Source organism: Poecilia reticulata, chromosome 2 (assembly GCF_904066995.2).
Source record: "Poecilia reticulata chromosome 2, P_reticulata-male-v2, whole genome shotgun sequence".
NCBI lineage: Eukaryota > Metazoa > Chordata > Actinopteri > Cyprinodontiformes > Poeciliidae > Poecilia > Poecilia reticulata.
In genome coordinates, this window is record NC_088831.1 from 18,845,932 (window position 1) to 18,863,071 (window position 17,140).

A 17,140-nucleotide genomic window follows, 5' to 3' on the forward strand; every position below is an offset into this window, starting at 1 on the left:
CCTAACCGTAACCCCTGACCCTGACCAAAGGTTTAATGCTGATTGTCTGATCTGACCTTTGTGGACCAGGTGATGTTTTAATCTCATGTTCCTCCTGAATGCTGCTATGATCTTCCTTCCTACAGCCTTTCAAGCTTTTCAAAATAATTTCTTATGCCTTAAAACAGATGGATGTTTGCAGGTGAACTGGCGGTGACCAAAGGAACGGCCACAGAAACGGCAGCAGGTTTGGGTTCAGAGAATAATCTTTGGTGCACCCTGAGCTGCTCCAGAAAGTGTTTCCAATGCAACTAAAGGAGATGCTGAAGTGCAATAAACTTTATGTTGTTAACCTTCATAAAGAAGAAAATAAAAAATGTTTGATATAAAATAATCAAAAAAGCTGCATCTCTAATTTAATAAACCATCATTTAGTCACTGAGCTTATTGCAGCAGTAGATAAAATGACCAACATCTATAGAAAATATTATGAAAAAACCATCTAAAAACTGCATGAGAATGAAGAAAACTGCAGTCTGGAAACTGTTGAATCAAGTTTTATTTCACATGTTTTATAGTTGCAAGCTGAAAATAAATCAGACAGAAACTTTCCAGTTGAATCAAGTTCAGATCAAAAGTCATGAAGCCACAAAGTGGAGCTGGTTTTGAATTTAATCTTCATCGATCCAAAGAGACACAATATCAGCAGTGATGGCGAGATGAAGCTTCATGAAGCGCTGAGGTTTTCCGTCGACTCGTGAGCCGACGCACCGCGGCGTTTCATTCGCTTCCACTGTAACATCGAGTGAACGACGCATGTAACACAGGCACAGTGAAAACAACAAACAACGCCTTAAACTGAATAAACAAACACAAAATGTTTGTGATACTAATACATAAATTCTGATTATAGACTTAATCTGTTCATATCAAACAATGGAGGAGAGAGGATTGTAACTCCCAAGCCTGTTTGGGATCTTATTTGTTTATAACTTAAAAATAAAAACCTTTGCTGTGCTCAGGCTCACAGGGCACAGATGAAGCGCTTTGTCAGTAGTCAAAGACACATTACAGCTCATTTGATCCTTCACATTTGAAATCATCAGAAATAAGAAGGAAATTAGAATACAGGATCCTCATTGTTGTTTTTGTTAATTTTGACAAGTAATGATTTATTATTACTATGTGTGAACCTTAGGAGAGGGTCTGAGGACTGGAATATTTTAGTGATTGAGTACTCCAGCGATTATTGTTATTAATAGAATCCTGTGGAAAAATACCTCTCTCTCTCAAAACATGGAGTTAGAGGAGGAGAAAGGCCGTCACGCCAGTTAATTAAAAAAATGCTTACTGGTCCCACAGAAAACGATAAGAACCCAGAAAATCTGACGTTAGGCTGCTAGCACTTAGCAACAACTCATAGGGAGACGTGAGAGCGCCAGGTCAAATAATGACCCGGCCAGAACACAGAGGGCTAAATAATAGAACACAGTTTAACAAAGCTTCGAGGCAGGTACATTTTCCTCGAGGAATTTTCATAATTGAGGTACTCGAGTCATTCGAGGAATCAAAAAGGTGCGCAAATTAATTGCAAATGCGCACGCAACAAAATCCTAAAATAAGAAAATGTGACGGGTGAAACAGGAGCGTTTTGCCATGTTTTTTTTTTTTTTTTTTGGATTCACAAACTGGCGAGCCAGTTCTTGAGTCGGTCGTGCGGTACGCCCCGAATACGACGCTTCAAGTTTCACCGCCAGCTCCTGCAACACAAGCCTCGATACGAGCTTCATAAAAATCCTCCTGGGTTACTCGACAAGCGCTCCGAAGCCTCGGCACAGAAAACACATCACTAAATATCAGACACTAGATGACAGTGTCAAGGCAGAAAAAATGCCCAACGAAGGGTAGGACGAAAAGGAATATGTGGAAAATCAGCTGTGACTCAGTGGTTTAGATAAATACGACCAGCTGGGTGAGACTGCAGCAGATATCTGTCCCCAATACAACAACAAGCACACACCAACAGAACGTTTCCCCAAGTGCATATTGTTCAGAACAAAGTGCATTATAATAAGGTGAATCAATGTAGAAGTTATTTAGGACACCCATATGCTATGTATCAGCAATAAAGCAAGCAATAACTATGGAACTAACACAATATGTTTATCTTGTTTGATAACTAAGGTTTATAACTAAGTATATATATATATAACAAAGATCTGAATGAATAACATATCCTTTTTCCAGCCTGGATCTGTACCATCTGCTCTGATGAGATGGAATCAGCCGACTCACGTCTCCTTAATCAGAACGTTTTGGAAACTTTAAAAAACAGATACGAGAAAATAAACAGGATAAAAAAAATCTTTCATCTCAAAGTTCATCACAGTGAATCTCTCTTAAACTGCCTCTTCAAGCAGGTCATCAGGAGGGTCATCAGGACACAGCGATGCTTCTCTCTTTTCTCCGAGATCACTACGCCCTGCAGAGAGGAGAAAGGAGCAACAGAGGAGATCGGTGAGGGCTTCCAGCCTCTTCATCAGCTGACAGTCACTGATGCAGCTTCACAAAACACTTTGGTGATGTCATTGTCATTAAAACGTCAGCTGACTAATAAACATGGAGGCTGTCCCTGAACACATCTGGATGAAACTAAGGACAGAAAGACAAATGTCCAGCTGTGACGAGTGGACTTCAGCAGAAAGACCACCTGGTGGCTAAATGTAATGACGGTTTGTGAAATAAGAGCCAGTTAGACTGATCTCAGAGCAGTGACAAAGATGAAACTTTATCAGTTTGCTTCTGTTGAACAGAGAGAACAAACAGTCTTAGGTCAGATCTAAGATGATACCACAGATCGAACAATTACGGGCAAGCAGTCTGAAGACATGCTGAAAAACCGGCAGCTGGAATCAAGCTGGAATTCCTGGAAACAGGAACACAACAAGATTCTATCTCCTTGTCTGGGTGTCCAATCAGGAAGCATGTTGCCATTCAGCATGCAGCTTTACTGGAAACACTACAGCTTCGCGTTGATGCTTTGGACTGGGTTTGGTTCAGTACTACTGACCGTAGCCGGACTCACTCACAACCATCCACTGACCTTACAGTCTTTACGAGATCCTTCAGCTGCTGAACATCTGACCTCTTCAGTTTGTTCGAAAGCAAGTCCAGTCGTTTCAGATGGGAGGGGTTGGACTTCAGAGCCGAGGCCAGAGAGGCACAGCTGACCTCTGACAGCTTGCAGTTCACCAAACTAAATAAACAACACAAGACGTGAGCTGGAGCCAACCAGACGCAGGTTAAGACAGCCTAACAGAACCAGTTAAAGATCGCTACTTAATGTCAATGACATCATGCTGCTGCGTTCACAAAGACCCGCTTACTTCAGCTCTTAAAATATCAGCTCCACCAGCGTACGCATCAATACAAGCTCAGCTTCTGCAGCCAAATTATTCAATTTTCACAGAAAATAAACAAATTAGGAGGAATTTCTGAGTAAATGTGAACAAGTGTAGATTAATGCAGATACATTTCAATTATTGCACAGCCACAAAGACATGGCGTCATGCAGAACATTTAATGTAAAACTGATTTTAGGACCTGAAACACAGAGGGACTGAATTAAACATTAGCTCCAAGTCCAGGAACAAATTCAGGAAAAATATTTCCTAGAGCAGAAGACATGACCTTTGTTTTTCAAATTAATTATGCCAAAATATTCACTGAGATATGAAGGGAAATAAGCTTGCACCTGAGTTTTTGTATTTTGCAGTCAGGGCTCTGTAGGAAACCACAGAGCTCTTTGACTCCAGCATCTTTGAGGTGTTTGTTGTAGTTCAGGTTCAGTTCTGTCAGATGGGAGGGGTTGGACTTCAGAGCCGAGGCCAGGGAAGCACAGCTGATCTCTGACAAACTGCAGCTGCTCAGTCTGAGTAAAGAATAAAACACGCGAGCTGAACTCAACAGGATGCAGCTTAAAACTGAAACATGAACAAAGAAATATCCAAGTGTTATTTTTATTGTTCTATCCAAATAAAAAATAACTTTTGACCTTCTCTCTGCAGACGTGGTTAATGCCTGTGAAATTAGTTGGTTGAATATGATATTGGGAAGATGAACTGCTTGTGCTTTATTAAAAACAAAGAAACTTTAGCTGGACCAAGCCAGAGAAGAAGAAGAAAAAAACTTTTCCATGGAGAGCCTCAGTGTGGATCACAAAAATATCAGCCATATGCCTACAAATTTCACATCAGAAATATCAGCGTTAAACTAAAAATATGGCTTCTGACCTCAATATCTTTATTTTGCAGAAAGGAGTCTGTAGAAAACCACAAAGCTCCTTCACTCCAGCATCTTTCAGGCCGTAGTTGAGGCTCAGGTTCAGTTCTGTCAGGTGGGAGGGGTTGGACCTCAGAGCTGAGACCAGAGAAGCACAGCTGATCTCTGTCAACCCGCAGTCCTGCAGTCTGAAAATAGATTAAAACAAATGACCTGAAGTCAACAAATTGCAGGTTAAAACTGAAATATGAACAAATTAATAAAAAACTTAGAAATAAAATAAATTCACTGACTGCAGAAATCACAGAAACATGATGAACTGATGTCAGGGGAGAATTGGCAGGTTGACATTATGTATCAAACTATTGTGTGTAAGACAACAATATCTGGACTAAGTTTCTATAGCAACCTGTGGAAGACAGACCGATCATAGGTGTCGGTTCAAATATTAAAGGATTGCTGGCATCGTTACTAAAAACCGTTAAGGACGTCAAAAGAAAACATCTCTGATGTGATGGGTCAAATGGTCATGATCCTCGGGTTTAATTTGTTCTTAATGCCACACACAGACTGGACTGAACCCTGGCCTGCTGCAGGTGAACATTTTGCAGCATTTTATTGAGAGAGTCACCTTCACAGAGGCCCAGATAAGTCTTGGTGCCCTGCTTTGTCGTCTTTGACAGCTTTGAACCTGTGACTGTCATCTCTGCAGGAGGTGGTCAGACATTTAAAGCCAATAGGTTCTGATGCAGCTCCTCTTGAATTATTCACAGAAGTCTTCTTCAATGTTACACCAGAGATCTCCAACACATCACTAACTAGCAACCAGTAGCTTCCAGAGCCTTTTTCAGTAACTCCCCAAGAGGGTAATAACACAAATGGTCAAGAAAACAACATTTGTCCATTGGTGAAATTGGACAAAGATCAAGTCTCACATAAGAAACATCAGCTCTAAACTAAAACATGGCTTCTGACCTCAGTTTTTGTATTTTGCAGACACGAGTACGTAGGAAACCACAGAGCTTCTTCACTCCAGAATCTCTCAGGTCTTTGTTGCCACTCAGGTCCAGTTCTGTCAGATGGGTCGGGTTGGACTTCAGAGCTGAGAACAGAGAAGACCAGCTGGTCTCTGACAAACTGCAGCTCTCCAACCTGAACAAAGAGAATATGTTAGTTAAGCCAACAGGATGCAGGTTAAAACTGAAATATGAACAAAAAACAACACAAAAGTAGAAATTAAATAAATTCACTGCATGTAAAAATTATAGAAACATGATGAACTGATGTCAGAGGAGAATGGGCTGACTGGTATGAGAGTGGGCTGGTTGATGTAGTGTATCTATCGTTAAGTCACCTGTGGTGTGTAAGACAACAATGTCTGGACTAAGTTTCTACAGCAATCATTATTTATCTGCATCCAAATCACTGGAAGCTCATTTTTACTTAAAGCTCCTGAACTGGACGATTAGCAATCCAATGTTTTCTGACAGCATGCCTTCTTTATTAGAGATTAACCTGTCCAGGACTAAAGCTAAAGACAAGATCACGATGTTAAGAGGTGGCTGAAGCTACAATAAATGAGAATGCTGAAGAATCGTTGGAGGAATAAGAATATGCCGATAAAAGAGCTTATGGGACAAAAAATGGAGGAGCAATTCTTAAAAGATGATGTGGTGGTGAAGTACCACATCAGGCTTCTATGTTTGGCTGCTATGGTTGGTGCTCTGTCTTCGCTTTTTCCCTGTTTTCCATGGATTGGTTGAAAACGTTAACCTTTCCAGATGTCCCTCATAACACTGATGGACCTAAGCATTAATCTTCCAATCCAGCATACTGCACACATTAAGTTACTTGATGACAATAAGTGTTGGAAGACATTGACTTATATTCCTCATTTTTGTTCATCAGTCAAAAGCATTTTAATGTGAGAAGAACTGAAAAATAAAGTTCCAACAGTCTGGAAGTCAGAAATAACAAAAAATAATTAATTTATGAGGTAAAGCATTTTAGAAATAACATTCTGACAACATATTATTTTAAAAGATAATACATCAGAATAAAATTATTAATTACAACAACAAATATTAGTGACTGATTTTATTGGATAAATAGAGAACACAAACCTCAAACTCTTCACTATGCTGGCTGAACTCTCCAGGATTTCACACAGATGCTTCATTCCAGAGTCTTTCAGTTTGCAGAACTGACTTATTTCCAGTTCAGTCAGGTGGAAGGGTTTGGACTGCAGAGCTGAGGCCACAACTTCACATTCAGTCTCTGAGAGCCAACAGCCACCAAGTCTGTGATTAGAGAAGAAATACTAAGTTGTATTTACAATCACACAATCTGTTATAAACACAGAATAAAATATGATAACATGCATGTGGTATGTACATTGTCTCAAAGAAACAAAGGGTTGGATTTGAGAAGAAATCGTTGCTCAAGTCATAATGGTCCAAGTTTCCATAAAACCTAAACAGAGATTTTATAAAAACAGCTAAAGATCCTAAGAGGTGAATCATGTGGAGAGTGAGTGAAGAGGGGTTAGAAGTTTAAAAAATGTCTCTGGATGATTGGGTCTTTCATATAAAACAGAGATTTTCTAGAGTTCTCAGCATTTTCTATTAATTTCAACACAAGAACTGATAAAAGTGGGATAAAAAAAATTCTCTAAATACCAAACGCTGCAACAGTGCTGTCCTGGACGAGCAGAACATTAAGATATTTGAATGGTTGAAACAGTCCAAAGGGTGAAGGAAGATGTTAAAGGCCAAAAAATGCCCAGAAGCAATCTCTTGAAGAATGAAGAAGAAACAGGAGGACAGCAAGGCCGCATCAGCATTCAGACCATGAAAACATCTGGACTCACACAGCCTTCCTGCAGTTTGTCACAGCTGGAACCAGTCTCTGGCGTCCACCTGCTGTTGTGTTGTACTTCTCCGGGTCCAACTCATCCAGAACCTCCTCGGACATCTGCAGCATGTAGGCAAGAGCTGAGCATTGGACCTCTGAGAGTTTCTTCCCTGATTCCAGGAGCTGTTGAATCTCCTTACAAAATGAGAGGTCATTCATCTCCATCAAACAGTAAAAGATGTTGATGCTTCTATCGGGAGAGATATCATCAGTGTTCATCTTCTTCAGATTGTCGGTGATTCTCTGGATCGTTTCTGGGCTGTTCTCTGTCTGACCCATCAGGCCTCCTAGGAGTTTTTGGTTGGGCTCCACAGAGAGGCCATGAAGGAAGCGGACAAACAAGTCCAGGTGGCCATTTTCACTACTGAGAGATTTCTCCATGACTTTCTTCAGGAACTCATCCAGTGAGTAGCCATGGTCTGTTTTCTTGGACAACGTCATGAAAAAAGTCAAGAAGTAAAACAAAGATGAGTGGTCATCTTCTTCCAGGAACATCTTCATTACCTCTGTGTTCCTTGTGGTGAAGCAGTGGAGCATGTAGACTGAAGCCAGAAACTCCTGGATGCTCAGATGAACAAAGGAGTAGACCGAGGTTTTGCCCATCCCAGTCTCCTCTTTAAAGATCTCAGTGAACACTCCTGAGAAAGAAGCGTCTTTGATCTCTATGCCACAATCTTGGAGGTCTGATTTATAGAAGATGAGGTTTCCATTTAGCAGCTGCTCCAAAGCCAGTTTTCCCAGAGACTGAACCATCTTACTGACGTCTGGATCTTGCTCAGCTCCTCCGTCATACTTTTTCTTCTTGATTTTGATCTGAACTACCAAGAACTTGATGTACATCTCAGTAAGGGTCATGGGCAGCTCTCCTCCCTCTTTGTTCTTCAACTCATCCTCCAGAACATCAGCAGTGATCCAGCAGAATACTGGAATGTGGCACATGATGTGAAGGCTTCGGGATGCTGTGATGTGGGATATGATCTTGTTGGCCTTCTCCTCATCATCTCTGAATTTCTTCCTGAAGTACTCCTCCTTCTGTGAGTCGGTGAACCCCCTGACCTCTATGACCATGTCAATAAACTCAGGAGGGATCTGTTTGGCTGCTGCAGGTCGTGTGGTTATCCAGAGGAGAGCAGAGGGAAGCAGTTTTCCCCTAATGAGGTTTGTCAGCAAAACATCAACTGAGGTGGACTCTGTAGCATCAGTCAGGATCTCCTTGTTGTGGAAGTCCAGTGGAATTCGACTTTCATCCAAGCCATCAAAGATTAACAGAACCTGGAACTGTTCAAAGCTACAGACTTCTTTGGTTTTAATAAAGAATTTATGAATTAGTTCCACCAAGCTGAGCCTTTTCTCTTTCAATGTGTTCAGCTCTCTGAAAGTGAATGGAAATATGAACTGGATGTTCTGGTTGGTTTGGTCTGCAGCCCAGTCCAGACTGAACTTCTGTGTTAAGACTGTTTTCCCAATGCCAGCCACTCCCTTTGTCATCACTGTTCTGATTGGTTCGTTTTTTTCAGGTTTGGGTTTAAAGATGTTGTCTAGTTGTATTGTTTTTCCTGGTTTGCTGGTTGCTGTTTCAATCTGTCTGACCTCATGTTCGTTATTAATCTGTCCAGTTCCTCCATCCAAGATGTAGAGCTCTGTGTAGATATCATTTAGAAAGGTTTTCTTTCCAGCTTCTGCAATGCCTTCACGGAGACACTGGAATGTCTTCTTCAGATATTCTTTATGGTCATGTTGACACTGACCAGCAAAATCTGAACAAAGAAGCAAAGATACAAGAGGAAACACTTCAGCAAATTAGGACTCACACTAAATTTATTGTTTTTATGTCAACTTATTTAAACGAGGGGGTCATTGCAACTACAGACCATGAGAATTTAATTCAGACGAAACCTGAGACCGAAAATGGCAAACATGAAAATGAAAAATGTAAAGAGGAAAAATTTTACAACTTTGCCTATTAATAAATGAACTTTAGACCACCATTATGTGGTCTAAAGATCCTGAGCCAGTCTTTACTAAGGATGAAGGGTTTCTTGTCAAGCATCTGACTCTACTCTGGATCAGTTTTGGGCTAAGAAGGATATGAAGTTCTTCTGTCTGTTACTGACCTTCAACTGCAGCTTCAGGACTCAGATCACTGAGCTTCTTCACCAGGTCATTTCTGTTGATCTTTTCCATAATAATTCCCATAACCATTACAGCTCCAGCAAACTGGTATTTCTGCACCATTAGGTCCACGACGTCGCGCCTCTCCGCCCACTCCAACTTGGAGGTTTTGATGGGCACCATTCCATTCCAGGTCTCTTTCTTTAGATGCCATTTGAAGTGACCAAATTCCTCATCAACTATATCATTCAGGATGCCAGCAAGCTTTTCATCCTCGCACATCTCGACCTACAACTTAAATCAGAGGAAAAGATGTTAGAAAATCCCTTGGTTTTTCTTCTAATCAGAGGCCTCCTTCAAAAGTGTACAGCTTTCACACTGAAGTTTGCTGTAGAGAGAAATTCTGAAACTTGCACAAAAAATTTACATGCTATGAAATTGTGTGTAGACATCACCATAGACATGTCAGAGCACATGGATTTGCAGTCAACTGAAGTCTGAGCAGCTGCTCTTGCAGCTCTGCTCTATCATGTCTAGAGCAAATCCGTGTGCTCTTGACATGTCAGAGCCTGACAATAAGAGAACTGATGTGAGCACCAAACGTTTCTCCATCTTCAATTATCTCCATCTTGCTGTACACAGATGCATCAGTTTGTTTGCAACAACAACTGAAGCATCTAATCTGTGCAATGTAAAAAATCTTTGTATAATCTACAGTAAAATTGTGACAGGCTGGTAACCTGTCCATGGTGACTCTGCCTCTCACCTGAAATGTTTCACTGGAGATAGGCAACAGCACCCCTCCCGACCCCACTAGGGACACAGGTGTACAGAAAATGGATGGATGGATGGTAAAATACTAACAGCTGTGGTTGCCAGAATTTTACAGGGATTTACTGTTTTTATACAGTAAAATTCTGGCAACAACAGCTGCCTGTATTTTACTGTAAATTAGAGATGTTTTTTTCACAATATCGTTCTCTGGTTACACTGAGTAAGTAGAAAATATTGAGATTCCTTCCTGCTAATTGTCATTTTCAGAATTGACTAAGGCAGACATTACTAATTTACAGTCCGGAAAATAAAATCTGTGCTGAAAGAAGGTTCAGCAAACTCTTTCTAGGAACTCTAAGTGAAATTACTCTGAAAATGAGTTTCTGGTTTCAGAACATTTTCTCTCAATGATTAACAAAATACATGTATGACCTCAACTTTACGAGCTTTCAAATACTGTGCAGCCCTGACTGAAATAAAGGTTGCTGAATATTTTGGTTGCAAATCACAACACCGTACCGCAGTTTCCTTTCACTTCCCAATTATGCAATACTTTGAGTTTGACTCACAAAAATACCACTGGAAGGTGACAAAATATGATAGATGTTCAAATGGTAAGTACTTTTACATAGCATGATTTAAAAATCAGACCATAAGCCTAGTTTTTGCCAAGGCTGAGTGTTTAGAAAAAATTCCATCATGTTATGCGAGTACAAGTATTTAATAGGGATATTTCTTTAAAAGCCAGTGAAGCCAAATAAATAAATAACCTGTTTATCCAGATCTTATCATGACTGACTCACCTGAAGCCCCTCCCACCCTTCTCACAGCTAATATATCATTTCAATTTGACTAAACTGCAAAAATTGAGTTTCAAAATATTCACTGTGGTCCAAAAAGTTCAAAGAGAATAAACCCTCTCAAGACAAGAGGGAAACAAGAATATGGAGTAAACACTCACCCTGATCCAGATTTTTGGTTCTCCTTCTGCTCTGCTCACAAATGGAGTCTGAGCCAAGCAGACCGGTTTCTCCTGATCTCATAATACCTGACCCACCGACGCCCCCTTCCTACTGAATAGGTGTGTACATATGTGTTGAAACATGTTAGGAATCCTCTCTGATAATCTTTGCTTTACAAAGAAACAAATGTAGATCATCAAGTTCAGATTTAACTTGATATGCACTGCAAAAACACCAAGCCTTACTAAACTTACTTTTTGATTTAGTTTCTAGTGCAAACAGGTGAGTGTACTTGAAATACGACAAAACTAACTTACAAGTAACTTTTCAGAAAGATATAGGAGTTTGTTCTAAGTACGTAATTCATTAATATTGATTTTAAAAAGTGCTAGTTGCACTGGCAGATTATTTCACTTAGAACATGAAAAATATCTTGTTACAAGACTTATAACAAGACATTCTTCATGTTTAAAACACATTTTAGGAGTTTAGTCCATCTACATTGCACCCTAGTTTTACCCAACAACATACAATAAAAACAAGACTAATAATAATAATAGTTGCTGCTCAGTATCAGGGTTTGCTGCAAAGTCAGTGACTCAATGTAATCAGCTGAGTTTTGTCAGATTGAATAAAAAAAACACAAACAAACTTCTTACCAATTGAAATAAGTCATATAAGTCATCATACATCATGGCTATCTCATGGCTTTTGGACTGCAGGGTCACTCTGCAGCTCAGGACTGGCACATTTCAAACAGCGTCACGGCTCAGTAGGCCAGTCAGAGTCCAGTGACTCTTGAAGTGCCTTGTTTGACTGTATACTTGAAGCTGTCTGATCTGATTCAGTTTGAGACAGTACTCCCACAGAGCAAACAGCCTGAAGACAAACATCGTGATGGTTTGCTATTTCTTTTAAATAGTTCTACACTAAAGTGCCAACCGGTGCCAAAGTTGCTGTTTTTTTGTTTTTATTACTTTTGATTTTACTAGTATTAGTTCGCTTGAAGTCAGCTTAGGCATCAACTTACTAAAACTGAACCACTTGACGGTGTGGGACAACTTCCTGGATCCAGTCCAGGGATGAATCACAGTGCAAGTATGGCAGTGGTAGCCATGCGACTAGCAATCAGCAGAACTTTTCAGCACAACACCGGGTGGCACTCCCCCTACAGTCGAGCTCAGTGGATGGCACCTTGAAACTGTAAATATTTTAAATATATTTACAAGTAAATGAATACATGAAAGACACTTATATTGATTTTATCAGGCTGTGGATGACATTTTAATGTAGTGGCATGAAATATATACTTATTTCATATATGTGATGCAGTGTTATTAAATAAAAATAATATATGTAGTCATTTTAATTTTTAAAAAAGGTTTTATTGGCTCTAGTGGCCTTTATTTGATAGTTAGTTGACAGGAAGGTGGGTAATGAGAGAGGGGGAAGACATGCAGCAAGGGTCGCCAGGCCGGGAATCAAACATGCTACAGCCGCGTTGAGGACTGAGGCCTCCATATGTGGGTTGTGCTTAACCCCTGTGCCACCACAGCACATCCATTTGATTATAATTCTAAAATGTGTATTATTTATTATTCTTATGACTTTACCTTTAATAAGTTATAATGCAGACTGGGTTTGTTCCAACATCCATGCATTACTCCAGGACGAACATATGCTGCCATCAAGTGGCAAAATTTGGTAATTACACTTCCATTTTGGAAGTTAAACATTTTGACCTGTAGGTACCAAATTAGATTAAAACAGTTTTAGCTTCCACTATAAGTGTAAAAAAACAAAACAAAAAAATGGTAATATAAATTAAAATAGAGCTTAAATATACCATGTAATATGGAAAATAATCCGTTTTTAGGTGTCAAATAAATTTGATGCATAAGATTTCACATTCATAATAAAAGGGTTAGGGGTTAGGTGTAGGACTAAGGTGTGAATTGAGTTTAGGCCAAGAAGAGCAGAAAACAGCAGGGCAAAACTGTTCTGAACAAGGGTGCTGAAATCTGTATTTAAGCACAACAGTGCAGAACTCCAGTCTGGACTAAGTTTTGCTTAGTAAATACGTTGAAATTACATCTACGAAAAAACATATTAACAGTGACGGCATAGTTATTCTGAAAAAGTAACTTAGTTTGACTACAAGTTACTTTATTAGTTAGGTAATATGCTCAACCGTGATCCAACCGTCCTCTTAGAACTACAGGAGGATCAAACTCTGCTCGTTCTTTTCTAGCTTACAGAAAAATTGCCAAGCCACCAAATAAACACAAGTAAACTGACCAATAAGATTTAGGCTTTTGCCTGCCCACCCCTTCAGACTCACACAGTTTTCTACGTATAAGATGTTTTGACACTAAAGATCTTTTTTTTCTCCACAATTTTAATAGTAAAGAGGGTTAGATAATAAAACATTCAAAAATGTGTCTTTTCTTTTTTCATTTAAAGGAAAATCTTCAGTGGGTACAGCCCTCCAATAACATCCTGCAGGTGTCTGCGCCATCACCTCTTATTTATTTTAAAGGTTTTTATAATTTACAATTTTTATTCTAAATATAAACAAATATTACTTCAAGATAAAAACATTTAATTAAATAATTTTTTGGGCAGTGCTCCCTAATGACAGTGGCTATTTTTAGAACTTGCTCTGCAAGCGACTGACAAGGTCTTCTCGGGTGAGGTGCCCTCGGGAAACGTGTTGATTGTAGAGTTCTGCTACATTCCAAGTCAGTTCCAGTAGTAACAGATCCAAGTTTAATTTATCAAAATGGGAGTCATACTAAGAGAAGAACTACAGGTTTTAGTTGAAGACTGTGCAATTCCTGCAATTGAAGAATTTATCCACCATATACCAGAAGATTGGGAAAATTTGGCAACAGGACACCAAGATGAAAGCTTCAGAGAGAGGACTAATTAGCTGCTGCACTATTTAACACAGGTCTTTTCAGACGTGGTTTTGGACCCAACTACCACCAATACAAATATGGAGACTTAAAAACCATATTTGGAAACAGCCATGTGAGAATGAAAGAGACAATATGGCTTTTTGTGAAATGGCTGATGTGTAAAGGCATCAGGAAGTCAAAGACATGTTGCTGTCTTTACCTGAAAGACAGAAGAATTAGTTGTTGACAAAATCTGCGCTAAATTTGAGGGACAGTAATTTGAAATCAAGCAGAAATGGCTTCCAAGTCTGAGCCAGAAGGTTTTCAATGACATAACTAAAACCTTGGGCTGCTCTGCTGGATGGTCCCTGGCTTTTATGGAACATCAGTTTGTCGACAACATAATCTTGTCATGTCTTGAAAAAGAAACCAAGAAGCACCAGAAAAAGAGAGGCAGTTTTATTACAAGTTTCTATTCTCATGCTGTTGAAACCTTGACACGCAGTTTCATTAAATGAGGGCCAATAGTGTCATGATCCCTGTTTTTCCTCTGAGTTTTCTTCATTTCCTCCACTTTTAATTGTTTCCCTGTATCGATTCAGCTGTTTTTGTTTTCTTATCTCCCTGTGTGTATTTAAGTTCACCCATGTTTCTTTCTTTTCGTGGGATCCTCTGTTGTGGTCCGTTGTCGACTCCAAGCCAGTCTGAGTTGTACTCATGCACATGGTGTGCGCAAAGTTCTTGTTTTCACTAAAGACGTCCATCTGTCCCTCCATCAATCCCCAAGACGCCACGCTGGAAAAACAGAAAATATTGAACATTTTCTTTTTTTGGAAAGTGTGTGAGGGGGGAGGGGTGGTGTTTTTTTAACAAGCATCTAAAATACATATTTTTAATCAAAGTGCAAATATCCGAGTGCTCCTAAATGCCTCCGATGTTTGTTTGTCTCGGATTCTTTACAGGTGGTTCTTCCTTCTTCGGTCGTGCCTCACAGGTAAAGCGCTGTTGGCCAAAGATTTTCCAAGTTGTTCAAAATGTGTTGATGTAGATTCCATCATAATACAAATATGGCAGAAAAGTAGTTCACATTTTGTTCTCTCCTTTTTTTCCCCTTAGGATGGCTTTAATTAAGCTCCTTAGCAAGAGACCAGACACACCATTTTCAAGGCCTCCCCGATCTACATGTCCTGAAAGTCATGGAAGATAGAGTTGTTTCTTGGAAGTTTAAAGATAGATCAGCAAGGCCACAAACAGTCAAAGAAAACAAGCTAGTTATCATAAGTGACGGAATAAATTTGACAGTTAACAATTTGAAGAATTTTCATCAAAGTTAAAGAAGAGTCCTCGTACGCACTGAGGGGACACACATTATGAGGGTCAGACCCACCTATGTCCTCTTGTCTTTGTTTATCTTTCTCTAATTCTACTGAGATGTTTTGCGTATGCATGTGCAACTCGTTGATCCTGTCATACTGAGGCATGACTGTACTTTGTTTGAAATCATGTCTTCATTACTTTAACAGGATTGCTTATACATACTTTATATGTCACAGTTGTACTACCATACACTGAGATACGAGACATTTCTCAAAGGTTATTGAGAAACGTAAAGGAGTGTTGTCTTATTTCTTCATTCTTCATACTTCTGAAATAAAAAAATAAAAACAACTACTGGTGACAAAAACAAGTGAAACAACTTAATTGGAAATCAATGACTACTAGTTGTAAATATGTGATAAAATGTATTCCAACTCTTTTTATTCAGGATGTGCCACACTTTTTAACCTTTCTAAAGGTTTTTTTGCACAATATTATTATTATTATAGTCATTTCTATTAACTTTACAATACATTAGAGTCACAAGAGCCAGGAAGCAAAATTTGGAAGGTGACAATGAGCTTTACTGCTTTTCTAAACCAGGGATAAAAAAGTACATAGATCACAGGGTTAAGAGTGGAGTTGAAATAAAACAGGAAGAGCGAATATGACGCGTAGGTGTCACTGAGCAGACCCTCTCCTGCGAGGGAGACACAGTAATACGGACAATAACATATTAGAAAAACCACCACGAGAACACCAAGAGTCCTGGCTGCTTTCAGCTCAGATTTCTTTGTCATATTCACTGAAAGCTGCAGAGTGACGGCCGTGACGTGACTCGGCTGCTTGTTGCAGCCTGAGACACGGCTGCAACAAACACTCTCATGTACAGCACTATGATGACTGCAACTGGAACGGCAAAACTCACAATGAGGTCAACGGTTCCTGCGATAAAGTCAACAGAAATTAGACAGTCTCCCACGCATGATTTATGCCTGCCCGGTTTTACTAATTCATCTAATACCGCAAGACAACCGTAGATAACAGAACAAAGCCAACACAGGCAGACAACAGCTTTAACTCTTCTGTCTGTGACTCTGGTGGGATAAAGCAGAGGGTCACAGATAGCCACATAGCGGTCAACTGATATGAGGACCATGTCTCCGACCGAAGCAGAGGTGATGACAAAGGACAGAGAGTTATACAGAGAACAAGTGAGATCGCCGAGAAACCAGCAGCCAGTGTTTCGGATGATTTCTGCAGGCATCAACAGGAGACCCAGGAGGAAGTCTGAGACAGCCAGTGAGAGGAGGATGGTGTTAGTGGGCGTGTGAAGCTGCCTGGTGAGAGACAGAAAATCAATATCAAATCAATAAATGCAAGTTTTACAATAGCACAGCTTCGTACAAACAGCAAAAATAATTCAAGCAAACAAAAAAAAGATTAAATCACTACTTGAAATGGGAGACGGAGATGATGACGAGCAGGTTGAGAGATGCTGTCAGCAAAGAAATAGAAGACAGCATGATCTGAGGGAGCACGGCTTCAGTCCAGGTCCATCCAGGCTTTCTGCAGGAGGCGTTGGTTAACTTTGGAAAACAGAGCTCTTCTCCAGTCTCTTGCTCCATCTTCAGAGGTGTGCAAAACAATCAGTTGCAAAGTCCAACTTTATACCTGATGAATGTCAGCTTGTAACTCCTCCTTTTTTCCCCCCTTCATCCTCTCTCCCATTGTGAATTTTGTGCTATATTAGTGAATAGTTTTCTAATATTTGCAGATCATTAGATGCAGGGTACAACCCATTGCAAGGACAAACATTGATGTTAAGGCCTGTCATTTCAGTCAGTCTGTGTCTTTCCTTTGAGGGTTGTTTTCTCACTAGCAGCAACACCTATATGTGTA

General features: G+C 39.8%; 1 protein-coding gene and 1 pseudogene across 1 annotated transcript; both read right to left on the reverse strand.

The window, feature by feature from the left end:
* Positions 1 to 520: 520 nt before the first annotated feature.
* On the reverse strand, positions 521 to 11,074 carry LOC103481512 (NACHT, LRR and PYD domains-containing protein 3-like). The gene is made up of 9 exons (XM_008437005.2): positions 11,021 to 11,074; positions 9,288 to 9,579; positions 7,130 to 8,930; positions 6,384 to 6,560; positions 5,236 to 5,412; positions 4,272 to 4,448; positions 3,734 to 3,910; positions 3,083 to 3,235; positions 521 to 2,461 (listed from the first exon to the last, which is right to left on the reverse strand). The coding sequence occupies exons 2-9, from the start codon at positions 9,565 to 9,567 to the stop codon at positions 2,455 to 2,457; spliced, it is 2,949 nt and encodes a 982-aa protein (XP_008435227.2). The 5' UTR covers positions 9,568 to 9,579; positions 11,021 to 11,074; the 3' UTR covers positions 521 to 2,454.
* Positions 11,075 to 15,762: 4,688 nt separating this feature from the next.
* Positions 15,763 to 16,866, reverse strand: LOC103456884 (trace amine-associated receptor 13c-like; annotated as a pseudogene).
* Between the last annotated feature and the right edge of the window lie 274 nt (positions 16,867 to 17,140).

Coding starts and splice junctions, on each gene's coding strand:
- LOC103481512 (XM_008437005.2), bottom strand. CDS start 9,567: ATGTGCGAGGATGAAAAGCTTGCTGGCATCCTGAATGATATAGTTGAT. Junction 6,561..7,129: donor ACAAACTGCAGGAAGGCTGT/GTGAGTCCAGAT, acceptor CTCTAATCACAG/ACTTGGTGGCTGTTGGCTCT. Junction 3,911..4,271: donor TGCAAAATAAAGATATTGAG/GTCAGAAGCCAT, acceptor TTCTTTACTCAG/ACTGAGCAGCTGCAGTTTGT.